General features: G+C 39.3%; 2 protein-coding genes across 2 annotated transcripts; both read right to left on the bottom strand.

Moving 5' to 3' along the window:
• Nucleotides 1-1,407: 1,407 nt before the first annotated feature.
• slc22a6l (solute carrier family 22 member 6, like) lies at nucleotides 1,408-8,368 on the bottom strand. The gene is made up of 11 exons (XM_038709461.1): nucleotides 7,943-8,368; nucleotides 7,323-7,843; nucleotides 7,131-7,234; nucleotides 6,798-6,952; nucleotides 6,504-6,672; nucleotides 6,274-6,397; nucleotides 6,060-6,175; nucleotides 5,743-5,957; nucleotides 5,540-5,648; nucleotides 2,851-3,054; nucleotides 1,408-2,655 (listed from the first exon to the last, which is right to left on the bottom strand). Exons 2-11 carry the CDS (start codon nucleotides 7,725-7,727, stop codon nucleotides 2,568-2,570), a joined length of 1,689 nt encoding a protein of 562 aa, XP_038565389.1. The 5' UTR covers nucleotides 7,728-7,843; nucleotides 7,943-8,368; the 3' UTR covers nucleotides 1,408-2,567.
• Nucleotides 8,369-14,765: 6,397 nt separating this feature from the next.
• On the bottom strand, nucleotides 14,766-26,147 carry pygma (phosphorylase, glycogen, muscle A). Its single transcript, XM_038709400.1, has 20 exons — nucleotides 25,905-26,147; nucleotides 23,899-24,000; nucleotides 23,693-23,771; nucleotides 23,462-23,565; nucleotides 23,081-23,212; nucleotides 22,863-22,974; nucleotides 22,700-22,782; nucleotides 21,239-21,382; nucleotides 20,924-21,016; nucleotides 20,567-20,713; nucleotides 18,749-18,912; nucleotides 18,446-18,560; nucleotides 18,253-18,354; nucleotides 17,735-17,882; nucleotides 17,530-17,588; nucleotides 17,283-17,424; nucleotides 16,899-17,106; nucleotides 15,702-15,836; nucleotides 15,376-15,442; nucleotides 14,766-15,243 (listed from the first exon to the last, which is right to left on the bottom strand). Exons 1-20 carry the CDS (start codon nucleotides 26,145-26,147, stop codon nucleotides 15,094-15,096), a joined length of 2,529 nt encoding a protein of 842 aa, XP_038565328.1. The 3' UTR covers nucleotides 14,766-15,093.
• Nucleotides 26,148-26,584: the final 437 nt, after the last annotated feature.

Raw genomic sequence — 26,584 nt, 5'->3', positions numbered from 1 at the left:
CCCATATTACTATCCCGTCCACCAGTATTATGCCAAAGTGTTGATTTTAGCCTGCAAGAAATGATGTGAAGCGATTTGTTTAACGATATACTAACCTATAGCAATGCAAGGCAGGGGCAGCCAGCTGTTTGCTTCGTAATGTTCAATTTAGATTTATTGTTGTTTTACTGAAACTCAGGTACACAGCTTCTCCTACGGTCTCAGTCGCTGTAACTTACGTGACCTACAAAATATATAATAATGCAACATAATCGTGCAGGAAAACAACACAATGGAAGACCAGTTCACTCTCCAGTGATCAATGTAACGTTATCATTTAACGAGCATGGATTAGTTCAGGCTGACAAAAATATCACTGTAATTAATTGCAGTGGGAGTTTACCTGAGTTACCAGCATGTTGGGTGAAGCTGTCTCCCAGTGAGCCGGATTGTGCTTGCTCATGAGTTTGACACCTCCTTGCAGTTTAAAAACCACACCACTAGTGGCCACTGAAAACTACATGGGGTTTAACATGGGGTTTACAGATTATAACGAAACTATTTTGTATGGTTGTTCTGCTCTCTGATTTGAGAGCTTATACAAACACGCACACACATCCTGCGTAACAGCTGAACATTGTAAAATGATATGTATTAGCATCTTAGCTGACTGTCACAGGATTTATTTTACTAATTAATTTTAATCTTGATTATTTCTCTAGCATTATTGTCCCTCCTTGGATGAATACAATTGTGCAGAAGGATCTCTTAACAAACAGTGCCAAAGCATATTTGTAAAATTTGTAAAAGATTCCCTACTGCATATTTTAAAAGATCTTGAATGACAAATTGAAAACTGGTCAGCTGATCGAGCCCAAATGCATTCATGAAATGCAACCCAGTTCATCCAGCAGATTGAAACCTTCAAGACAAAGACCATCAGAAGTAAGAATTACCGGTCGAGATTTCATGTTACCTTATAGTTTTTAAGCTGTTCCCTTTTTGTCATGCAGATTTGCAGATATTCCAAGGACTGTGTTGTTTAGTTGCATTAGCATCAATAAACCACTAGATGGTGGCACACCAGCAAAAGTCACACACCAGAGGAGTTCACCTTTTGCATGGTTTTAGTGGTACTTTGTATTGTATCCAGTTATATTTCCTCATTCTGTAGAAACAGGCCTTATAGATATAAACAGTGGTGTTTATGGAATGAATTGGCAGTGCAACTTAACTGCAGGACTGACTGAACATTTACTTTACATCTGAATGCAGTTTAAGATCCAAACATACATCAAAGCAAATTTGGAACAGAAAAACATCATTAAAATAAAATAAATAAATAAATAATTATTTTTGTGTCAAAAGAATGTGACACTGAAATACAGCAACAACTTAATGTTTTCATGTTAAATATCACATTAATCATTAGGTGTTCATTTGTTTATTTATTTTCATCATTTGAAGTCAAGGCACTGACCACCAGCAGCTCATGCTCTATATTCCAGCACAAATCTATCAAACACAAGTTTTGTTAAATGAAACATTTGTCTTGGCTGAAAGGCTCACATCTGGACAGCAACTGTCCCTAGAGAGAGCCATGTTAACAAAACATAAATGAAGAAAATAACAATGGACTGAATCTGTCACACAGAATCTGGCACAGAATGAAGTCTTCCTCACAGTAAATATCATAGGAAGAACAATTTCCAAAAGCAAGTCTAATTTAGTGTCATCCATGATATCCAAATATATCCATGATTCAGTTTGTCCATTAAAAGTCCTGGAGGCTTTACCTAGACTGCCAAAGTTTAATATTTAAAGAGTGAGGTAAATTTTGACCAACTTTAATGGGAAACCAGAGGTTCTCATGTGAACACAAAGTTAAAAAGTAAAATAAATTAAAACTGAGTAATACTTTGGGATGTTTGAGGATGTTTGTGTGAAGTAATATTTGATCCTGAATGTGATTGCTTGTGTTTATTCATTGATATATGATATAAATCATTGATTTATTATCCTGGTCAAACAGGTTCTTCATCTGATTTGTTTCAGTTCAGCTGTTCAGCAGTTGAGCAGTAGCTGACAATGACCCATTTAGATAACAAATCATAGTGAGTATTTGGGTTCCACAGATGGTAAGAAAGGAGAGAAACACAAGATATGAATGAAGAGGTGTTGATTTTAAAGAAAGTACTTTTTTTTTTTTTTTACAAACACAGGGTTATTTATAAAGTAAGAGAAGTTATAAAAACTCCAGTAAAGCACAGCATAACCATTAACTGTAGAATTTATATGAAATTAATATTTAACACAGACAAGTAAAATATAAAACATAATTGGTACAAAGTCAGACTAAAGTCCTTAAAGCTACTGGATAACAAATAAACATGGGTCTGATTGTTTGCAGATATATTAATTTCACTGTATTGACCTGTCCAAAAAACCTTTCCAGCTCCATTTTCCAGCATTCATAACCCACAATGAACTCTTTGCGGAAATCAAACAAGTAAACAGGCCAGAGAAAAAGCAGCACCGACTTTCATTAACATGTCAGCAAAAACATCAGAAGAACAATACAGATGCCCTCAGACAGCCGGCTTTAGGAGCGTCGACTGCGTGTCTTGCAAGACTATTGCTTCCTTTGGTGGCATTTTGGAGCTTCTACCAGGTCCCCTGTGCAAAACATAAAAAATGCTAACATGGATAAATCAGTTTTTCTCTCTCTCTCTCTTCAGCTGTATATGCTGATTTTTCTTCAATAAACCATGATGATAGACCCTTTTCATTACTAAAATGTGGTTTTAAATTTTGGGACATCCAAAGATATAAGAAAAGAAACAAATCCTTTCTCCTGGAGCTCGATCTTACCTGTCCTCCACATCTTGTATTGTGTCAGGAAGGGGTGAGCCAAGCGTTTCAGGAAGGAATATTACAGCCACTCCTGTGAGAATTGGAGCTCCTCCATAGATTAAACCTGGTAGCCAAGGTAAATACTCCCCCGTGAGAAGCACCATGGGGGCCACCATGGATCCTATACGAGCCATCATGGATACCCAGCCCATGCCATTCTGACTGTGAAAGAAAAAGTACAACTATTAAATGACAAAGACAGCCATAAAGACATACATGCTTTAAATCAGTGGTTGTGGTGATGGTGATAAAGTGTCAATGCATATGTGAACTGAGGGGGTTAATTCATGGTGGCTCCGCTATAATCTTGAGAAGCTGCAGAGCTGCAGTCTCTATTTATTCAACTTACACTGTAAATTTCCAGCTAAACTGTGATTTATTGTCTCTCTCTCTCTCTCTCTCTCTCTCTCTCTCTCCCTCTCTCTCCCTCTCTCTCTCTCTCTCTCTCTCGCCTGCCATTCTTGTGCATAGTTTTGCGTGCATGCCGTGCTGCCGACAACAGCATGCACGTCGTGGTTCCTCGCAGCTCTATTTCAAGTAGCCGGCTGTTCAAAAATGATAAAATATTCTTTGTGTGGTTAATCAACAGTGATAAATTATCCGAAAGTCCCGCGAGGTGCAGACAACTCGGCAAAACACTAGCGAAGCTGGGGCTCGGTCTCTTCAGCAAATGTTCCTCTTCTGCCACTACACACATACACGCTACGCCAACACGTTGACAACCCAGGGTTAGGGTTACAATTTTGGATTTATTCACGCACTTTAAAAACATTTATTGAAAGAAAATTGTATTCTTTTTACATGTTTATTTTTGGATATTGTAATAGGCTGTATGTTAACTTATTGGGAGAAAACTGGTAGTTCTATGTAAAATCAGACGTTGAGCACCCCCATATAGCCAAAATGGTATGATCCTTGTTTCTCTGCGAAGCTTCGACTGTGAGATTGACAGTGGAATCAGCCTCCGCCCATCGAAGCATTGAATCTTCAACTATTCAGGGTCAGCCCTAGTTTGTTGGTGTCACACTGCCTTCTCTGTATTCCCCACTGTGCTTTGGGTCCAGAGAATGGTGTGAAAGGACATGCATTCAGCAGCACTTCTTCCAGGACATATTTTGTCAATAAAAGAAGACAGCAAATAATGGACCAGTGCGAGGTGGGAGCACTTGATTACTATCATGGCTTAAGTTGGTGTTGCAGCGGCTGGCATTGATTTGACAAGTCTGTCACAGGTTTGGGTTGGTGGGGTGTATTTTGGGTTTGTTTTCTGTGTTCATTTCCTGCCTTTGTGTTTACTCTTCTCTCTAGTGTGTATATGTGTTACTTTAGTCATCTGTTTATTTGTCATGTTTCCTTGTTATGAGTTAGTGTTTCTAGTGTTGTTTTACTGTCTCTGTGGTCTTTGCTTTTGTTGGTTTTTGTCATCAAGTCATTTATGTTGTCTGTGTTATGTTTCATTTTGTGACAATGTTCCTTGTGTGTTTCAGTTAGCCTTACATCCTGTTTTAGTTTGTAGTAAGTCTGCCCTAGTGACTCTTGTCATGTTTTACTTCCTGTGCTTGTCTCTGATTGTCTGAGTACTGTCACCTGTGTGTAATTAGTTTCTCCCCCCACCTCTGTATTTAAGTGGTTGTCTGTCTTTTAGCCAGTTCATTGTTTGTATGCGTGGTTGTTTCCACAGGAGTTTGTGTGTGTGTGTCAGATTTAGACTACTGTTTAGTTTCTTGTTTCCTGTCACCTTGTGGATTGTACACTCACGTTTTGGATTTATGGACATTCTTGTTTTACTTGTTCTGTAAGTCCATTGTTGTTTGGAATAAACTCCAACTTACCTGCTCCATCTCAGTGTCGGCATCTTGGGTCCAAAAACCTCTGTTTCCGGTGTTCAGCCAGGTGGCTGATCGTAACAAAGTCAAGTTTGTTGAAACAAGTCCTTTGTCTTGTGGGAACAAGTTATGTTAAGTTGTGTAAATGTAAATGCTCTGTATAGCGCCTTTCTAGTCTTTTTGACCACTCAAAGCACTTTTACACTACGTCATACACAGAGCCTAAGTGCTCAAACGGAAACTAACATTCACACTCATTCATACACTGGTGGAATATCAGGGACAGGGGCAAATCAGGGTTCAGTATCTTGCCCAAGGACACTTCGACACACAACCAGGGGGAGCCAGGGATTGAACCGCCAACCTTCCGATTAACAGCCAACCCGCTCTACCACCTGAGCCACAGCCGCCCCAAGGTGAGGTGGGTGTTTTTTTTTTGTTTTTTTTAATCACCTTTCAGAACCTTAGGGGCTCTCTAGATCTCAACACAAAGAAGCTCCAACCCCTAGTATGTATTTATTTAAACAATAAACTGCAATTCTGTAGGCTCATTGTGAGACCTATTTCTTGAATAAAACATAGATATGAGTAGCCTGGCTCTAGACTTTGCCCATATTTCTAAGTTGTTGAGCAAAATAGCAATTTGGTCGGTTTATCAAGCTAATGTCCCTCCAGTAGATAAACTGTCATCTGGCGCTTTCACACTGTACATAGAGATGAGTTCTGATTTCTCCAAAAAAATAAATAAACTGAACTAAATTCCTAAATAAATTAGATTACATTATATAAAGAACATACGTTTGTTGTTAAATAAGACTTACCGGATAATAGTTGGGTACAGTTCTCCAGAGTAAAGGAAACAGCAGTTGAAGGAGGCAGCGAGGCAACCTTTACCCAATACAGCCAAACAGGTGCGCAAAGTCTGTTTATCTGCACAGAGGTGAAACATGCATCAGGTCACTGAGCAGGTTGTTTCTGTAGTATAATATCCAATATTTACTTGTATGCATGTGTTTTAACACACCATAAGGTACCAGCAGGTTGATCAAAATGGTGACTCCAGCGACAATAAGAGCACCGCATTGTGATGGACGGCGCCCAAGAAAACTCATAGACACAGTTATGACAACTTTAGCAGGGATGTCAACAGCTCCAAAGATCACTTGCATTAAGTAGATGTCCACCCCAAACTTTTGCAGATCCATAGCGAGACCATAGTAAGCGAAGCTTGTTGATAACCTAAGTTAGTATTCCAACAAAAATGCATTGTGTCATTGTAATTTCAAAGAAGGTGCTTAAAAGCGTGACTGAGTTTTTCTACGATAAGAGCAGGACATGTACCAAATAGCACTGAGGCAGACTGTCATTGTCCTCATTGTAGGTGTGCGGAACAGATCCAGGGCAGAGTAGGAGCCCTGTGAACAGGACACCTCTTTCTTCATGGACTCCTGCAGCATCTAAGCATAAAGACAGTTCTGTTAATACAAATGTATTTGAAACACAATTCTAAACACAGATATATGGTGCAATAACAGAAACACATGCGTTCCCTTACTTTAATGTTAATTTTTTCTCCCTCTTCGTGGCGTCCGTTAAATTTGGCCACACTTTTAAGATTCTTGATGGCTTTCTCAGACTGATTACTCAGGACTAACCATCTTGGAGATTCATGAAACCACCTGTATGAGATATTTGTTTAGTTGTTTATAGTGAAACAACTGTATCTTTGAAAACTAACTCTTTGCAACCCTAACTTTTACTTGTCTACAATAATTGGCATCTCACCATGAGGTGAGAAAGAAGACATAGAAGGGCAAAGACACAGCCAGGGTTAGCCACCTCCAGTCACGGATGAAGTAGGCTATGACTGCCAGGAGCAATTGTCCCATTGTGTAACAATAACCTGTTATTGTTCCCACCACTGTTCGCACACGAGTGGGGATCCACTCCACAACTTGAAAAGAAAGAATACATAGAAAAAGAGATACTTTATAATTCTTACATGCCTGTTGACTGTATCCAATAATTTCCTTTTAATAGAGTACACCCAATTGTTCTCTATCCGGCTAAACATCTTACTGAGTGAGAAGGTGTTGAGCCCTAGGCCAGACAGAGCCATGCCGCAACCAAACCGAAACAGGCAGAAGAGGGGGAAGGAGGTAGAGAAAGCGGCACATGTTCCTGCCACTGCCATCAGCAGGTTAGAGATGAGCAGGAGGATGCGTCGACCATATCTAAGAGCCAGGTGGATTTGCAAAGAGTGATGTAAGACTATATTATATTATTTGACTTGAATAAGTTAGTTTTTGAATAAAAAGATGCAGCAGACAAGTTATATATATATGATTAATTGTAACAGATAAGAAACGCATACAATATCTGTGATATCAGTAGGGATAAGATCGATGTTACCTGTCTGAAAGGCCTCCAAAGATGAGCGCTCCCACAAGCACACCTCCCATGTAGACTGTCTGTCCCATTTGCTTCCAAGAGCGCATATCACATACCAAATGCCACTGACAAAAATGAAAAACAGTTTAACACACATGACATGACAACATATAGGCAAAATAAATCTGAGTGACTAAAGATATGCAGTCCTACATCCGATATGATTGTGGAGCTCATCTCAGTCATGTTATAGGACCATCCATCTGCACATTCCTGCAGGTCAGCATCCACACCATCCTTAGTGTCTCCTTGCTCCCCTGAGCTGAAGGTCCCATTCTTAGCCAGGAGGTGCCACTGTGGAACAACATAACGCTTGCACCTCTGTGGCTTCCCTGTCGGGTCTAGCGGCACTGTGATCAGCAGGGTTTCCTCTGGGCTCAGCTGGGACTGAGAGAGGTTCGTGTGTGCACTGCAGTAGTGACGAGGCACCGCAGCAACAAAGTTCTGCAACAGGTTGTGACTGGCCATCATCAGGACAGGTATGCAGAGGAGTATCACATGCAGGATCTGAAAGCGTCCTGTGCTGCCCACCAGCTCTAGGAGGTCCCCAAATGCCATAGTTTTGTACAATAGAACTCCACAACGTGGCTTAATGTTAATGGCACTGGATAATGTTGCTGGTGGGTTCCTTTAGAATATTTGTATGTGTACAAAGGAGTGTGTGGTTCTAGCACCTGTAAAAGTAATGAAGAAAACATCAGCTCCAAGAACTAACCCTAACCCTAACCAGGTGTATTTTCTTATGCCATTAATACCAAATTAGTTTGACTTACCAGCTGAATTAGTTTTCTGTCATTACATAAAATATGTAATCATGACAATCCTGGCTCATAAAGTGTAGCACCTTCATTAACACAAGAATGCGTCAATTCAAATAAAATCTTGGCAAAGTGTTTCCAGAAAGAGTCCTTGAAAAAAGCCAAAAAATCAAAAAGAAAGTTAATGTCGTCTTGTTGCTGCTGTGTGTCAAAGTGAGTAATCGGCTCTCAAATTCCTACGGCTTTTCTGAACTTTGGATTATTTGAAGTGCAATTTAACCTCTTAAAGGTATTAGCATTGCATTCACTAAACGCTGAGGTAGAATGCAGAGTCCTTGTTGTGCAGGAATAATGCCTGGTTGAAGTGTTTCATAGAGCTCCAGCATCAAGAGTGGGCGCATAACTATGTTAGCTCTTTTCCCTCTTTGCACTGAGATACACTCCCTGCCCTTTATTGGTTACTCAATGTGAAGAACAGGGTGATCGAGTGTCTGCGTGTGTTTGTCACATGTGAGGTCAACCAAACTAATTTGGTTTTCTTTAAAGTTTCTTGAATGTTTTCTGTGATAGTTTCCTTTTTTGTTTGTTCATAAGCATGGATTGATTTTCTAGATTGAAGTTATCTGCAGCAGCCGATTAGTAAAAGAAAATCAGTAAGTTTGTGTTGTGTTTTGTTTTGACAAATTGTAAAACAAGCAGATAAATATTCAACTATTCAAAATCACTGTAACACCATGACCTTTTCTCATCCTTTGTCACTTTGCAGGTTACAATTTGTAGTCAATAAGTGACTATGTGATGTGACGATTCAATCAGCAGCAGTTGCAGGTGTTCTGATTCATGTTGTGTCACGTTATTCTGACTGAGTTATGAGACAGAGCCAAGAATAAAAAGAAAAATAACTCCATTCATTTGTATTTCTATGTAATTATTTGTATTTCACATTTGTATTGCCTTTACAGAGTACATGTAGCCAAAATCTGAGACATTTCTGCCTGGTTTGTGTCCTGATGATTAGTTTTGAGGAATGTGTGCACTTGTGTAATTATCAGCATGAGATGTCAGGCTGAATGAACCTGCAGGTGCCCCAAAGCAAAACAATAAACTCTCAGTTTTTTCAGCTGCAAGACTCTGATCGGGGAAAGATTTGTCCTTTTAAATTACTCCTTCTTCAGGATATTTTGTAGTTTGAGCCCTAAAAATACAGGTATTTGACAGAATATGAAAAACTTTAGAAAAATGAAAAAAAAAGACAAACAAAGTCGCAGGCAGGCTTCCCTTGGGGCTCTGGGCTTTTTGTGAAATGTGGACAGCAAAGAAACTGTGAAATGGAGGGTAAGGGTTGAAACGGACACAAATGTTGAATCAGCCCCTTAGTCTGCAGAGCATGAAATGCATGGGAACTTTAATGAATTAAGATCTACAGCACCTAGGCTGTAGGGCTGCCTGATTGAATCTAAATGTATTGTGTTAATAATACCTTCATTCTAACCATGAGGAAGCACAGGTGGCAACAATTCAGGATTAAATATAAATATATTCTGTCAAGAGGTGTAGATGATTAATAATTCTCATCATTAACACTGAGTAGCCTACAGATGTGGTGTGTACACTTATTGTATCCTGTCATTTATATAGGGTAACATTGGGTCAACCACGAAGACAACCTGCTTGGAGCAGTTTAGAAATACATGAAAGCAAACCTTGGGTAAAATGAATCCATCTTACGTAGTATGGGTTAATCAGTACCCTAAGTTACACCCGACATCACAAAGTTACCGTACCTGTATAATAGCGTGACCATATTTTGGTTTTCAGAAAAGAGGACAGTGGGGGCAGGAGGCAGATGGACACCCGCAGTGGGTGGAAGGTTGGGGCTGGGGAGGTTCAAGTAATTGGTGGCACTGTGGCAATGTGTACTGCAGAGGTTCCACTATCCACCTGGAGTAGTAACTAGTATAATTAGTGTATTAGTACAATATTATAACATTAAATATATTGTTTAATGTTAGTATAATACCAAAATACGTATAGGTTACACTTTATTTGCTAATGGCTGCCTACAGATTGTTTGTAGTAGAAACTGGAGTACCATGCGTGGCCGCCTAAGGCAGAGGAGCCGTGAGAAAATTTTCCTGTCTAGATTGTCTTGAAGGGCATTTTGGAATGAAGGCTGCCGGACAGGTTTTTCATTCTCACACTCCATAAAGTTGATATATTGTTAAAAATAATACTGCAAGAAGCATATTGTTATCTTTTTGTTTTTCGAGACTCAATTAAGTCTCGCAGGGGGAAATATGTAGTATCCAATATGCTATTTTGAACTGTTATGAGTCAAATACATAAGTATTGGATACTACAACCTTTTGTAACATTTCAACAGCTTATTGCTTGAGATTCCACAATTCAACTGATTCACAAATAAAACTGCTTTCTGTTTTGTTAAGGTTTGATTAGATACTATTATCTGATAATTTCAGATAATAGTATCCTATCGGCTAAATCTTACCACTGGTAGCCTGTAATAATATATATTATAAATATTAATTCCAGTTACAGCAGTGTCATTATGGTACATTGTTCTCATTCACTAAATCATTGTGCTAGAAAAAATGCTCTACATGGTGGTTATTCTCTAATTTGTTGACGCTAAGTGCTAACTTGTCAATAATCATAACCATTCATGCGGGACGAGTTCAACATTTTACTTCTTCATCTCCATCTTTACTTTTACATTTATCTAAAGCTGTTAGACAGTACAGTAATGGGAAGATGAAGACGGGGTTTTTGGATTAAAGAGCAGCAGACTACGATCTACCCGGCCCAAACAACCGGACCAGGCGCCACGACGGGTGGGTGATTGCTCAGAGGAGAGGAGAGGAGAGAGAGCCAGGATGTTAGCTCAGTTTAATTTTGTTCCTAAAGCTCTGGATAAAATGGGACTCGAACAGACAATGGAATTCAGAGACTGTTGTGCCAACATCGTTACAGAGACCTGCCCCATCAACATCCTGGATCAAGCACTCGGCAAGTGGTCCATGTTCTGAGCTGTCAGCGCAAGACTCTGGCAAGATGAGAGGAAGTGGACTCAGAGTTTTACATCAATGATGCTTGCTGCTCAAACACAGTCAAGATGGACTCTGTTTTCCAAATGTCAGACTGTTTATTGTGAAGATGAAACTTATATACATATATACATATTATCACCTTGTTGCTGCCGTTTACATTCACCTCAGATGCAAATTCAAAAAGTGGAATGTTAGGGGTGTATACGTGTCTGTATATATGTATTTAAATTACTGTATACATTGTTTTATTTTATTTTATATGTTACCATATTTTAATATAGGCCTACACTTAATTATATGTTGTTTGTGTTTCCTTATGCAGCCTTGTGCTGTATAATGACTAATAAACAGCCTTGTACCTTGTAGATGTTTGATGCAAGTTTGGACTTTGATCTTGTTAAACTCAGAGACAGACCCTGAAGAGTTATCTTACTATATATTGCACCAGTTAAGCGCTGCAAACACATTGACAACAGAGACAAATGACATACATACATCTTCTGTTAATAGTTGCAAACACAGGTGGAGACATAACACTTTGACCTTTTGTCTCTGTGCAAAGCAAAGAAAAATACAAAGTCAGTTAGCAGTGCTGGTTCAAATGTCTGATTCCAATATCAATAACTGCTTATTCAAAAGTTATATTTTTTATATTTACTTTTTGAGAAATACACAGTTTACTACTCAAGTGCTATAAAAAATCCCTAATTTATTTATTTGCAATAATTTAATGTAATTGTAATGTAATGTAATTTTTCATTACAAGTTTTATTTGATGAAGCATAGTATTATTTAGTTCAGGCCAAGAGTTCATATTGGCTGAGTGGCATCAGCCATTTCATATATGCTTTACAATCATTGGTTCATTCACAGCTGTCCTTAGAAACAGATTGTAATCTCGACACATTGTGCTGTTGATTTAACAAAGATTTACATTAATGTGTGTTTATAAGGGGAAGTAGCTCTCTCAGCAGAATCCTCATTGTTGTTTGGATTATTTGAGAGCACTCTCAAAGCGCATAGCATTTTCCACCAAACCTAACTGTATAACCATTTGCTATAAATGGTCATGTCCTTGGCACATGACCCCAGTAAACTTCAATACAGTGGTTTTTATTTGCTCTATATCTGTGATTGGTGTTGACTGTACTTCACACAGTGTACACAGCTTTACCCCTCCCAGATAAATAGAGCAGGATTAATATTAAAGGAGTATTATAACAGTTTGTTCATAAAAGGGAGTTGCTGACCCCAAGCATACCTTAAGTAACATCAGTATGTAACATCACTTTCTTTTTTTTGTCTGTAAAGGACCTTTTATCAAAGAAAAATAATTTTTCTGTTAATGTATAGTCAATACATAAAACAATGTTTCTGTATCTAGTTTATACCTCATGGTAATTTCTGTATTTTGTCACCTTTATCAAATTTCAAGTGCAGCTGGCTCCCTTCCAGAGTCTGGGGGCGGCCCAAGGCAATGATTATTTATTTATTTAATTCAATAATCAACAATATTATTATACATTTTCTCTGAGTCATAGCCTGCTCATTTCTCTTGTGTGAATGTATTTTTTGTTACTCTGTTGTCTGTCCAACTTCACCTCTTTGTACTATATGTCATATTGATGAAACAAAAGGGGGGGAAAAGCAATTTCAAGAAATAAATACTTGATTCTGCAGTTATTAGTATCATTTTTACACATACAGCAGTGGAGTATGTGAGAGCCCAAACATAAAGGAAGTAAAGTCAACTTTCAAATTACGAGGGTTAAGAATCCACATTATTCCAGTAGTTCATTGTCAGTATTTTTTGGATGTTGCTAAATGTTATCTAATTTTTACCATTAAAAAAGTGAACGTTAAACAGCTTGTGTCCTTGTTGACTTTTGACTTCACTTTTCCTCACCGGCGGAGGGGAGTGTTTGTTCCACTATTTCTGTGTTTTGAATGCAGAAGCTGTTCTGTTGTATTCTTGGTATACTGTGTCACATAAAGTGCAGCCTCTTTACATCTGCGTTGGCTTGAAAACATGTGTGAGCTTAATAAGTACCTCTTTCCTAGGGTTTTGGTCATTATTAACAAGGCAACATCACAGAGTACTATCCCTCACCAGGTCCCGTTGGCTTTTTTCCTGCCAGCAAGAGCTCCTCCAACAGGCAACTCAAAGAATTTCATGTTTCACTCAATTAGTCCACTCAATGGCAAAAATTTTAGGATCCCACTCTAGATATGTTATTAAATGTTAAATTTAAATAATAATAAAAATAAACAGTAATAGTATTTTAAGTGACATCCCAAAATGTATTTTTTGTCAACCATGATTAACCAACTATGCATGCTTGGACTAATATGCAGTGTAACTAAAGGATTTGGGGATAATAACCTTGTTAAACATCTGTGCCAACAAAATCGACACGAGTAGGCTGTAACATAAGTGCTGCAAGGATTCCTGAAAAGAAGACAAATGTTTGTCAGGCACAGTAAACTATATCATTTTGAAACCGTTGCCAGTCTTTGTGGTGATGTCCTGGTTCATTGTTTTGGAGTCCCTGGGTTGATGTAGTGTGGTGTAACAAAACACTGGTGTGTTATCAGGAACAGCTCACGATAACACCCTGGCATTCAGACTTATTTCAGTGTCTTCGACTGCATCCCATCCCCAGCATGGTGGATAAGAGTGCTGCCATTATTGACACAGTGTCAAAGTCCTGTCTGGAGCACTGAACTAAACTGGGTCTCATGCTAGTGTTAATAGTCAGGGGACTGATGGGCCCCAGCCTTATCAAACAACTGTTTTTGTTTGAGTGGCCCTACTGACTTCTGCTCTACATTGTCTGATTATTTGCTTTATATAAAGCTTCCCATTTGGTACCTTGTAGACTACATGAACCACCAAAGAAACTGCATGATGTCAGAATCTGTAACTGACACACAGATAATGAAACAGGTTAATGTCTTACTTAACATAAACCTGTTTTTAGATTGATCTGTATCTGAGGTCTATAGAGATACAGAAGGAATGCTGACTTAAGACTTAGCTCAGGCAGCCTGTCGCTTGGTCTCTGCTATCTCTGATTTTACCAACGACTTTCTATCGATTTTCATGATTACAAATAATCACTCATGATTATGATGATGTGTAAGATCATGACCAACAGTGAATCTTGCTTCACCTCTCATCATCTGAAAGCAGTGTTACTGAGATGGTAACAGCAATAATGGGTTCTTCTCTTGCTGTCTCTACAGTGAAGCTGTTATCAGTAAGTGCTTATAATATTCATTTTAAGGGTTAGGGTTTTCTGCTGTATTTTCTGTAACAGGTTTATAATTTGCAGCTGTTTCACTGTTTCTTAATATTCCTGATTCTAGGATCTCATCCGCTGCATTAACTGTCCTCCCAGTATGACGTTACGACTCCAGCTGAGGGTGTCCCTTCTGTGTTTGTTTGCAACATTGGCAAAATCAATCATTAACACCAAATAAAATTTACTCTTGATTATCATAATACAGTGGAAGGGTTTGTAAGCTATAATTCAAATGGCCATTGCTTGAGTAAAGATCCCAATAATTATTACCCAATAATAATTGTCTGTGCAAGGAAGTGCTTTATGTGCATATTTATTCTACCCTTCACAGTACTTGATAAAAATAATCTGGAAAAAATCCCCCAGGCTTTCATGATATTTCAGATATTTTATTCAGAATGGGTCTGAGTGGAAATACAAGAGTTGTATTATATTATATATTTTTGAATAAAAAATTATCACCAATAAATTGACAAAGCCCACCACAAAGCTATTTAATCCACTTTACAGCAACCACTGTAAAACAGCCATTTCTGCATCCCGAATGTGAACTACAACAGTTTTATTACACTAGTCTGTAACCTGGATACTGTGAATTTGCAGATATGAAAAATGTAAACTTAGCCAGTCCAAGAGTTTGTGTTAATGCAGGAAGGATTTGATGCCAATCTCTGTGGACACAGGTTTGTGAGGGTTTTCACCAGACGCACGGTATCCACCATGTAGGTATTTAAGGCGTTTGTGTAGAGATGCAAGTGGGAGAAGTTGGGATGTCAGTTGTTGTGTGGACAGTTTATTCCTTGTCATCAGGGGCAGGGAGCTTCTCAAGCGTGGGCTCCATGCCCCAGATCTCACGAGCATACTGGGCAATAGTGCGATCGCTGGAGAACTTGCCAGATCCGGCAATGTTGTAGATCACCCTCTTGGTCCATTCCTTGGGGTTCTGAAGTGAGTAATAAAATAAGATAATTAGCCACATTCCATAGTGGTGAAGCTCATAATATACCCATACTTACTAAAATCATACTACAAAGCATAAGATACCTTGATGAACAATTGATTTTAATAAACATACCTTGTAAAGAGCATTGACTTTCTCCTGGCATTTAATATAGTCTTCATAGTCAGCAAAGACCTTGAATCTGTGCAGACAATAATGCAATTACCTCAGTGATAAGGATGTATACAACAGATAGCACAATGTGAAAGTGTATGGTGTGTATGTGTGTGTGTGTCTGTGTGTGTGTTTTCAATACTAAAGGTTGGTGTGCATGCTAATGATTGTTTAGTTTTCTCTATTTACTGTTTTTTTGCACCAACATTCAAGTTTATACACGTTCTTATTTGTATGTGCGCATGCATGCGTGCGCCCCAGGCTGCGAGTGTTAGTTGTGTATTTACCTGTCATGATGCATCAGCATGTTGACGATTTCTTTAAACAGGTCCGGCTGCTTTGGGCTAAAGAAGCCTCCAGCAATCTGGTCAATAGCCTGTTTCAGCTCAGGGAGGCGGTTGTAGAACTCTTCAGCGTGGTATCTAAGCAGGACCGAAAAAAAAAAAACAATATGCACATTCAGAAAAACAGAAACATGCGCTTGTTGCTGCAGGAACTGGCCTATTATTGAAGGAGTAGTAGTCCCTGCCTATAAAGGAGTAAAAAAAACTCAGCTGGTGAGGAAATATGATGAAGGTGAACAATTCAATTTTTTCTACACAGAACTGATGCCCTCTTTAACAGCCTTCATGTGACCTCAGACTCTCCCATCATCCTGTCTTCACTTTCCTCTGATCATAAACAAACCATGTCAGGACTCAAGGGATGACATTAAGGGAAGTTAAGTGACCATTGTTTTTCAGCTGACCTGAACCCTACAGGTCTGATAACCAAAGCCAGGACAGAGAGGACGCCAATAAAATTTAAGTGACAATGGGCCAATTTATGACTCTCACTAATCCATCCTCATGAGGTTGTCTGGACTTCATCAGTAACCCATAAAGGGAACAAGGAACAAAATAAACCAGCTATGCAATTCCGAGTCAAATGTGCGTTAATTGATATACCAAGTTTAATTAAGGCCACAGAGAAACAGCACTACCCCTCCTCCCCTCCAGCGCAACTTCACCAGCGATATTAACCCCCAGGTGAAAAAAATACTTGGGCGTGGTTGATCCTACAAGAGGCTACTAAAGATAATTTAGCATCAGATCAGGGAGGCGTTCCCTTCACTAACCTGCTCATGATGTGGAATTATAAATATTTCACTCATGCTTTGCCAAATCCCCTCTCAACTGCTGAAAGGTGTACAAAGGTAATTTCACTGGTCAATGCTAAAGTTATCCACTTATCTGAATAGACTGGTCCTCAGTTATTCATCGCTGTATTTACATTCATGACTGCATTTATCCATTCATTTGTGTGTCTAGTAGTTATTAGTTGTGTGTGAAATAAATGTTTGTGTATAAAGTCGTTGCTCTTTGTTTTCTGTAACTGTAAATTACCTCTGTGAAGTGATTTTATTGGCTGCAGAACAAAATATGTTTTTGGTAGAGATTTCATGTGGAAATACATGTTTGGACAGATCGGGGTTCATTCTTTACCCTTTCTTGTCTAGCGCATCAACATCATCCACCCTCATGCCGAAGATGAAAAAGTTTTCCTCGCCGGCCTCCTCGGCCATCTCAACGTTAGCTCCGTCCATCGTACCGATGGTTAGAGCGCCGTTCAGCATGAACTTCATGTTGCCGGTGCCGGAGGCCTCGGTGCCAGCTGTGGAGATCTGCTCTGACAGGTCCGCTGCGGGGATGGCTGAAAGATGACAGAAGTAGAGGTTTGATGGCTCTAATAAGCATTTTGTGTCTGTGTTTTATGCGGTGGATCAAACAAATCCCGACTGGGGACATCTGTAGAGGAGGAAATGACCAGGATGACGAGCATGAGAACAGATAGAAAGACTGAGAATGGGGCAGTGATTTAGTAAGTACCTCTCTCTGCCAGTGTGACTCGGTAGTTCTCCAAAAAGATGACTTTGAGACGGTCTCCAACCACCGGATCGTTGTTGACCACCTCGCCAATAGCTGTGATCAGACGGATTATCATCTTGGCTGTGTGGTATCCAGGGGCAGCCTGCATGAAAGGAACAGTTAGAGAAATCGTGTGTGATGAATATAACCTGAGTTGTGAGGGCGAGTTTGCTTTTAAAGCCCAGTTTTATGCGGTTAAACGACAAACCTTTCCTCCAATCATGACAGTTCTTGGAGTCCACTGCTTGTTAGGCTCCTTTTTGATGCCTGATGCAAACAAATGAAGAGATTACAGGACTGTCTCTGTTTGCATTCAGCCAAATGATTTAAGCTCTGACGCACACAGAACTCATCTTAAAAATATTTGAATATGAGAAAATGGGTGGGTCAGAAGATTTTAAACATGTGCTTACGGTTGTAGTAGGTGATGATGTGCAGACAGTTGAGAAGCTGTCTCTTGTATTCGTGGATTCTCTTGACTTGAATGTCAAACATGGAGTTGGGGTTGATCTTCACCTTGTAGTGCTCCTCCAAGTGCACAGCAAACTTTAACTTGTTTTCCTGCGTTATCAAAACATCGACTTTACATATAGAACAAGTTCCACTTCCAGTTGTATGGTTATTTGTACATGCTATATAAAGACACATATAATACATAATAGCACAAACGGTTACAACAGAAAAAGACACAACAATATTAAGAATGAAAACGCATGTCAAGTGTCACTGGAAACACACACTTTCAAATAAATTTTGCTTATGTTGAATATGCGCCACTTCTCTCAGCATTTGTAATGTAATGTAATATTTGTCAGCTATAATAAAGCACTGTTCCCAACTATCCGTGTATCTTCCTCAACATAATAGTGCTGATTCCAAATTCACACAATAACTGCGAAGTTGAGGTGAAATAATACATTCATCACTTCACCTGCTTCACTTTTGCAACATCACGAATGAAAGCCTCGTCGTTCACAAACTTGCGGAGAGCCTGCAGCTGATCGAGGTCACGGATGAAGTCCTCACCAATTCTCTGTTAACAAAAAAGTGAAAAAGAGTCAATGAACGGTATTTCTGTTTCCAATGTGGTTTGTGTGATATATGTGTGTTAAAACAAAACCAACCTCAGCGATGACCTCAGCCAGCCCCGGGTTGCACATAACCAGCCAGCGGCGAGGAGTGATGCCGTTGGTCTTGTTTTGGAACTTATGTGGCTCCATTTCATAGAAGTCCTTGAAACTGTGGGCAGAGCGAAGCATCACACTGATCAGAACAGATGATGCAGCAATCCATGAAATCAAAAAGGCTGGGGATTTGTTAACAGGTAGGCCTACTACATATACTACACACACTACGTACTATGAAGTTACCTATGGTTTACCACTATGAAGTATTACAGGAAGTTAGTGTTTATTTAAGGGACATACACAGTAGCTTTGAGGATGTCAGAGTGTATCTGGGCCACACCGTTGACAGCATGGGAACCCACAATGCACAAATGGGCCATGTTGATTCTTTTCTGTCCACCTTCCTCAATGAGGGACATACGGCACAGACGACCATTATCACCAGGATACCTAGCAGCAACTCTCTACAAAGTTAAAAAGAACATGGGACAAAAAATAACTTGTAGGTCATATATGTATTACTAATATTCTATCATCACGCATATAAAGTAGGTCAACATAGCTATTCTAAAATAACAACAATTTTCCAGCGAAGGACCATTTCAATCAGTATGTAAGTAGATAAATAAAATATTCCTCCTACCATTCAGCAACTAGGTGAGCCATGTAACATGGTTCTTAATTCATGATTGACTGAGCTTTGACATTACTTTCACTAACTTGTACCCAGTGTCCAACCAGTTAGATAAAGGTACAGAGAGAAATTCTATTGCAAGACTTTATAACTGTATTGGTACCATGCACGTGCAGAGGGAGGTGCAATGGGTGCTTGAGCACCTGCCCTTTTGCCCTTTGATGCCCAAGTGCCCTTTTGTCAATAACAAATGTAATTAATTAATTAATTTTAAAATTTGTAAAGGTCCTTTTGTGAAGGCCTGCCGAATCAAACTATTAGTAAAATTAATTAATAATAATTTCGCAGTAAATAAAATGACCCACATTATGACCTTTCACCTGATGACCTCATCCGTGACGAGCCCTCCCGTTCAGACACCGTTAGTGATTCAGCAGCTCTGACTACCCTGCGATTCCGCCGGTAAGAGGGGTGTGCCTAAATGTGCTTGTTGTGGGTTGTTGGATGTATTTTACAAGAAAGACGCAAAGAGAGCAGCAGAATAGTTTTATATTGCTGTGTGTCGCCTGTAGAAGTAACTTTAGCTGCCGACTAACACTGTGCCGACAGCTAACGTTGCTTCTGCACACAGATAAACAAAGGTGCTCTGTTCACTTCGTTCTTGCTGTTTGAGGCAGAAAAGTTTCACGGGCATCGCAAGGTATTGTATTTTTTATGTAATTTGACTAAAAACCTTTCACTTGAACTAGGATTATTACAGTAGCTTAATAAAAAACGTAGTGTACCTTAAAGTAATTATCACATTGGTAAAACAGGTTTATTACTTATTCCTGTGAATTATAGCTTACTTATCAGCCCTTTTTAAAACGATCATTTAAATCAGAACAGTATTTGAACAGATTTAATAGCAAACCTATTATATGATCAAATAACTGGAAATACATGTAATAATGTCAGTGTCAATATAAAATAAATAATATTCCTGACATCAAGGTAAAGAGTGAAGATAAAATGGCCCTATATAGATTTCAGACAACGGTATGAAATGTTAATGTGAAAGGTAAATGCTGCTCTGTCATGGTTATTATGGGCCAACAGAATCAACACACACACATCTTTTTAGATTTAGAAGCTAGATCTGGGTATTCAGTGTGTTTCTTTTTCAAAACTGTCACAGCATTTGTTGATGTATCGATACAGAAGCATCTGTATACGCATATAATCAAGGAATACATAACAATATATTTCTGTATTGATATTTTGAGAACAACCCTATTTAAATCCTTGTTCCATGTGCCCCTTTTATGCTTTGAGCACCTGCCCTTCCAAAGGTCTCTGCACAGCCCTGATTGGTACTTTACCACAGGGAACTTTAACAGTGTGTACGTCCTCTGTTACATAAAGTAAGAGGAGCAATAGGTCCATTGTGTGTGCAACATACATGTAAATGAAAATGATAACATGTTGCAATGAGCAGTAATCACCTCCAGGTGGCGACGGTTGATCTCATAGATAATTTCTAGGTGACGAGGCAGCAGATAAGCAAAGAGGTCGACCGGCCAGCGCTCCAGAGCTTCAGGCAGGACGGTGTGATTGGTGTAGGCACAGGTGCGCACACAGATGTCCCAGGCCTAGGGCCATAAGACAGAAAAAAATAAGGGACTTGAGAAACATTGTAAATAATCACTTTATGCCAGATTATTTCTGTGGTTTATTACCTACACTAGAATGGTGATGTCCCGATTCTTAAACACTACAATAGGTTCTTAATTTGAAAAATAAAACTTTGAAAGCTATGAAAAGTTAAATTCTGCTGTTATGTCAGGTTTGCTCTTCCTCACCTTTTCCCAGCCAAGTTTCTCTTCATCAACCAGAACCCTCATCAGCTCAGGAATTGCCATGGCTGGGTGAGTGTCATTCAGCTGGATGGCAACCTGAATATGCAGAACATTATTAAATGTCAATACAGAATTAGAATATGCCACAAAGTCCTTTGTAGATACTGTTCATTTCAACTATTCTCACAAGATACAATAAAACCCACCTACAACCTGTTCAACACACTGACAGGCAATTTAATGAAAGCACAGAGAGCACATCAGGGGGAAATCTTTTCATTTTTGACAGAAACTATTTTGTTGAGTTTTTTGCTTCACCTTGTCAGGCAGTTTGCTGAAGTCTGTGCGAGCAATCTCCCTGGAGCCAAACTTAGAGACCTTGAAACGACGGATGATGTCTTGCAGGGTGGCAGATACCACAAAGTATTCCTGTTTCAGACGGAGCTCCTTTCCTTCAAAGAACTGAGGATAAAGACACATATTTGTCTGTTTCTGTTCTGCAGGCAAACATGAATGGCTTTTTTTCTTTCTTTTCACATAGCCTTTTGCATATTAGTGATTGGTATTCAATCATGGACAGCTAAAATACTTTCACTTCAATAAAAGAATTACCCAAACCTCAGAGAGAAAGTGGTAGCATAGCTGCAGTTACTCTATATCTAAAATCTGCAGTGTAATTATAATGCAATTACAGTCATTTTACCGTGACATCCAACACCAATATATAATATACGGTTGTATGCTAATGTAAGTGTATTACATCTGTGCATACATTGTGTAAATATAGTAAATATACAGGTTTGGTTAATTATCTGGGATATTTATGGAAGCTGAATTCAGTGGTCAGTGTTTGAACCAGAGCATTGTTAAGAATTCAGATGTTTTCTAATTTTTTCTTCTTCTGAAAAGTAATTTATGTTTAATTTCACATTTATTAAGCCACAAAAAATCAAAGTATGCACCAGTGTTTTGTTATCAGTTGTAACAAAGTGGCCTTTAAAAAGATCCCCTTAATAGAAAAAAGATGAGGAAATATCTTTGTCTATTTGCAGTTATGGCATAGTTGCAGTTATTGCAAAGAAACTCTAAAGCTGATTATTTTCATAATGCATTTACCTCAGCGGTCATTGTTTTATAGGTAATAGCAAATACATATATTTCATTTATAACTATTTTTAGTTGCTCGGTGTGTGAGTGTCAGGATTGCTACTCAGTTCGTTTGTTGTAATTCTATTCTGTTCTATTCTATTCATCTATTACTTGTTCCAGTGCTTCTATTTTGTTAATAGAAACACATAACATGATAGAGCAGCAGTGTAACACTAACTTAACTAATTCAAACAAAGCTGGAATGTCAGGTCCACCACCATTTCTGCTCTCACTTGCACAGATATAAATTATCAGACCTGACATGAGTTATAGCTTGGGCTAGATGGTTATCTCCCAAATCCTCCTTCTTGAACCTTCAGGGAGTCCGCACATGGTGGTCAGCTCTTCCGTCAGCTATAAAAGACAGCTTCAGAGGAAGCTCAAAGACCGCACAGTGGCTCTAGTCTAGCTGAAGACAAAGGACACCAGTTGGGGTCCAAATTATGGAAATTCATCTCTTAGCTGAGTTAGATAAGCCCTCCAGTCACGCAAGAGCCATACAGTCCCCAGCTCCTATAACATTCAACATTCGGCTATGTCCTCTAATCCAGGTTAACGTGTGCATGGGCTCAGCCATCTTATGAGCAAAGTCCTGCAGGATTAAAAGGTAATATAGTTATATTTTCTTACATTGTCGTTAGGATACAGCACACGGGAGATGTTCTCAGCCAAGTTTCTGTCCAAAACCGCCTGAATGTAGCCACCAACATTGACTATAAGGGAAAAAAAGATTTCATTCATTCTCTCACAGCTGTTGCATGCTTTGAATCTTTGATCTCTGCCAGATACGTACAGTCTTTAAGGTTAAACTCGCAGGGTGCCTTCGCAGACCACAGCCTCATGGTGTTGACAATGTTGTTTCTGTAGCCAGGGACAGGGGTGTCATATGGCAGAGCCAGCACGACCTGCCAATACCATCGCAGGAAGAGACAGACATTTGAAATAGATAAAGTCTCAGAAAACATCTTTCTTTTATTATTCATGTTCATTAACTTTAAATCATTTCCTCACCTGAGTGTCTACCCATTTGACGCCATCGGGGTGATGCTCGGTCTTGCCATAGAAGTGCACTGGACGCATGTACTCAGGACGCGCCTTCTCCCAGGGGTTGCCATAGCGCAGCCAATCGTCAGCCTCCTCAACCTGGATAATGACATACATTTATATTGAGGGAAAAAACACACATTACAGTAGCTGAGTGGCGTCTGAGCTGATCCAGACACAGAAACTTAACATCAGGTCATGATAATGATAAATGAAACTTATCCACCCGGTGATTTAAGAAGAAACACTCGCAGCTAATCTTGATCACCAAAACAAGAATATCAACTTTTTTTACTCATAAAGCTCATCTTTACATATCAATTAAGATGAAAGTCGATCATTTCTAACCTGCCAGCCATTGACAATTTTCTGATTGAAGATACCAAATTCATAGCGAATACCGTAACCATAGGCAGCCAGACCCAGTGAAGCCATGGAGTCCAGGAAACAGGCTGAAAACCAGAGAAAGCACATGAAAAAACATCAATGTTTGGCTGGCACTTTTGCTTTGTTTAAGTATGTCAACATGGGTAAAAACTCTTTGAATTGATCGAATCTGAAGGGTGACAAGATGCTCACCGGCAAGGCGACCCAGGCCACCATTTCCCAAACCAGCATCTTCCTCCATGTCCTCCAGTTCCTCCATGTCAAGACCCAACTACAGTGGATAACAGAGCACAGCATGGACTGTCATTTTGAGATGCTGACCCTTTTTCTTTTTCACAATAGTTAGAAAAGGACAATACACACTTCTAAAATGAATAAATGAAGCATCTTTTTCACACCTGGTACGTGGCCTCATCACAGGCATTCTCCAGAGCGAGGTTCACCATGGTGTTTTGGAGGGTGCGGCCCATGTAGAACTCAAGGGAGATGTAGTACACACGCTACAATTTGGCAAGAAGGGGAGTAATAATCAACTGAATGAATATCCATTCTTATGACCACTAACAGTGATATTTTAGTGTCATATGTTTAGGGTTACAGAAAGGTCTCCACAGAAGCATAATGGGTTCTTACAACAACAACAAAAAAAACATAAATTATATGCTAAATAATGTCACAATGACATCAACCCCAAGCTGTCAAAGAAATCTTAACGTTTCATTATTTAGTTTCATGGTTGGGGGTGCATAAAAATGTGCCACCTGAGCCTGTGTTTAGCCTTTGCCATTTAGGTGTTTTTTTTCTCCTCTGGCATGGGAGGAGCGGACACAGGCTGAGGAGGAAAGGCAGAGGGGAGGAGACAGGACAAGGGACTGGGGAACAGATTGCTTTGGGTGTTACATAACACCAACATTTTGGCCCTGGCAAAAATAGCTCCTGTAGAGGTCACGGTAAAGGTCAGCCTGAGCCTGATACCCTTTCATTGTGGAGTGTCTGGAGTGATCACATGGATGCGTAAATATCTATATCACTGTGTAGCTAACAGATTCTCTTGAATTATATATGACTGCATCTTCCAAATCTTATCTGACTTCAAGCCTTGTTTCATCTTGTGCTGATTAGCTATGTTTTTTCCCCCAATCATGCATATGAGCAATGTGAAAAATGAATCTTGTTGGAGAAGTTGATTTTACATGCAGCACAAAACTCTAGACTGAGCTTGAATGTCCTCCCTCCTTCTGGTTTCTGTTTAGACCTTTAAAGGATTCACCTTTGACCTTTTTGTCTAGAACACAGGAACAGGGTGCCACAGTTGGGAGGTCAGATGGTTTCTGAGTTAGAGGTTGCAGTTTAAAACTAGTTTAATGTGAAAAGTAAATGTCTCCCTATACTCAAATTATTATGTAAGGGCTTTGACACTTACGTTACAGAACAATAACTCTGCAGAATTAGCCAAGGTGTGCAGGGAAAATGTCTTCCCATGTCAAGAAAAGAAAAATAATCCCCTGTATTGAGTAGAGTTAATAATGATTTTGTGAGGGTCATTTTTCCCCGCAGAGTAAATGGAATTGTGGCCGATCTTCCACTCTGCTTCTGAACCCTCCATTGTAATTACATGCAATTTTGTGTGACATTTTTAAGGAATAGTGTGGAGTTGTTTGCAATTTTGCTGCTTCATTCGAGTGACGCCAGCATCCTATTGTTCTTTTAAGGTTCTTTCTGTATTTGTTAGTTAAAAACACTGCAATTACTGAGATGTAGCTTTTCGGATGATGCTTATATATGAACTCTGATGCCCTCGGAGGCATGTGCTCACATGACACAAGGCTATGTGCATTATGGTCAGACAGGAAGGGAAGAGAAGGTCATGGAGAGGTTTAGTGTTTCAACACACTATAAGAAGAATACCAGCAGAGTGCTAAGTTGCCCCGGTGAAGTTTAAATGTCATGACTTGACATTACACTGACACCAGGCTTTTGAACATACAGTTGAAGAATATAAAGCCCCTGCTGTAATGAAAATAAGTCATGGCTTTTGTTATTGCATGAAACAGTGTAAGATTTGGGTTATGGCACAGAATGTTAATGAAAATACTGACCACTGTGTACCGGACAGGCAGTTAGCTCACAATGCAACAGACTTTTATAAATATCCTGAAGATGGGAACCAGTTGTTAGATCAAATATAGCTGCCAGTATACCCCTTGTGCATGCAGTAAACTATGATAGAGTCCTAGATGTATAATTATAATTTTCTTTATCGCAAATACAAGATGCTGTTCATGCCATTATCATCAGTAAATATAGCAAGAAATTTATTTGTCAGTTAATTAATAAATGTCTATATTCAAGGACATTCACATGTAAGTCTTGTGGCTTTGGTGTTGTTATGACTTGAACTTACTTTGGGGTCTTTCTCATAGTAGTGCTGCTGGGTTCTGATCCACCTGCCAATCAAGTGGTCCCGCACAGTGTGGGCAAGAGCAAAGTAGTAATCCCTTCTGGTCGCCACATTTCTGTCTTTGACCAGCGTAAAGTGGAGATGTCTGTTGAAATTTTGCTTCAGTTCTGCAACGTTTTCAATGCCGGCGAGGCCTCGCACTGAAATCTGTTTCCTTCTATCATGGTCAGACAAGGGTTTAGACATGGCGGCAAAGAAAGCAGCACCTCAGGGCTCTGAATCTGGAAGAATGTAAACAGTAAGACAGCAGCAGGTGCACACCACCAGGCCCAGAGACACAGCAAGAGAGGCACCCACCCCACAGGCTCAGGTTCAGCATTTTAAAGGCACAACTATGAATATTAAGTAGAGGGTGGAGCAGATTGTATATATTATGTAAAGGGTGGGGCGTAATGTTGAGAATTGAGGTTGTAACTTAATTATGTGACACAAGAATATCTAAATGACCCATTGGCTCAAAGACAAGATTGGCAGAGGATAACAACTTAATTTGCAGTATAACAAGGTTGAATAAGGGTCCATCTACTTTTCAGTTCTCTTAATAGATTTACACTAGTCAAAACCAATAACTCACTGATCATTTCCAGTCAAGAATCTGAATCTTCCTATTTTAAAAAGTGGGA

Source organism: Micropterus salmoides, unplaced genomic scaffold (genome assembly GCF_014851395.1).
Source record: "Micropterus salmoides isolate LMB-PRFRI ecotype aquatic unplaced genomic scaffold, ASM1485139v1 Ms_hic_scaffold_9, whole genome shotgun sequence".
Classification (NCBI taxonomy): Eukaryota; Metazoa; Chordata; class Actinopteri; order Centrarchiformes; family Centrarchidae; genus Micropterus; species Micropterus salmoides.
Note: the sequence above shows the minus strand (reverse complement) of the source record. Positions and strands in the feature narration are given on the sequence as shown.

What these genes read in the sequence shown, in the direction of transcription:
- slc22a6l (XM_038709461.1), bottom strand. Translation starts at nt 7,727, where the DNA reads ATGGCATTTGGGGACCTCCTAGAGCTGGTGGGCAGCACAGGACGCTTT. An exon ending in GTCTGCCTCAGTGCTATTTG is followed by an intron (nt 5,958 to 6,059) that starts GTACATGTCCTG and finishes ATACTAACTTAG; the next exon opens with GTTATCAACAAGCTTCGCTT. An exon ending in CAACCTGCTGGTACCTTATG is followed by an intron (nt 5,649 to 5,742) that starts GTGTGTTAAAAC and finishes ACCTCTGTGCAG; the next exon opens with ATAAACAGACTTTGCGCACC.
- pygma (XM_038709400.1), bottom strand. Translation starts at nt 26,147, where the DNA reads ATGTCTAAACCCTTGTCTGACCATGATAGAAGGAAACAGATTTCAGTG. An exon ending in TGCTGTATCCTAACGACAAT is followed by an intron (nt 21,383 to 22,699) that starts GTAAGAAAATAT and finishes CTTTATCCTCAG; the next exon opens with TTCTTTGAAGGAAAGGAGCT. An exon ending in ATGCTGATGCATCATGACAG is followed by an intron (nt 15,443 to 15,701) that starts GTAAATACACAA and finishes TTGTCTGCACAG; the next exon opens with ATTCAAGGTCTTTGCTGACT.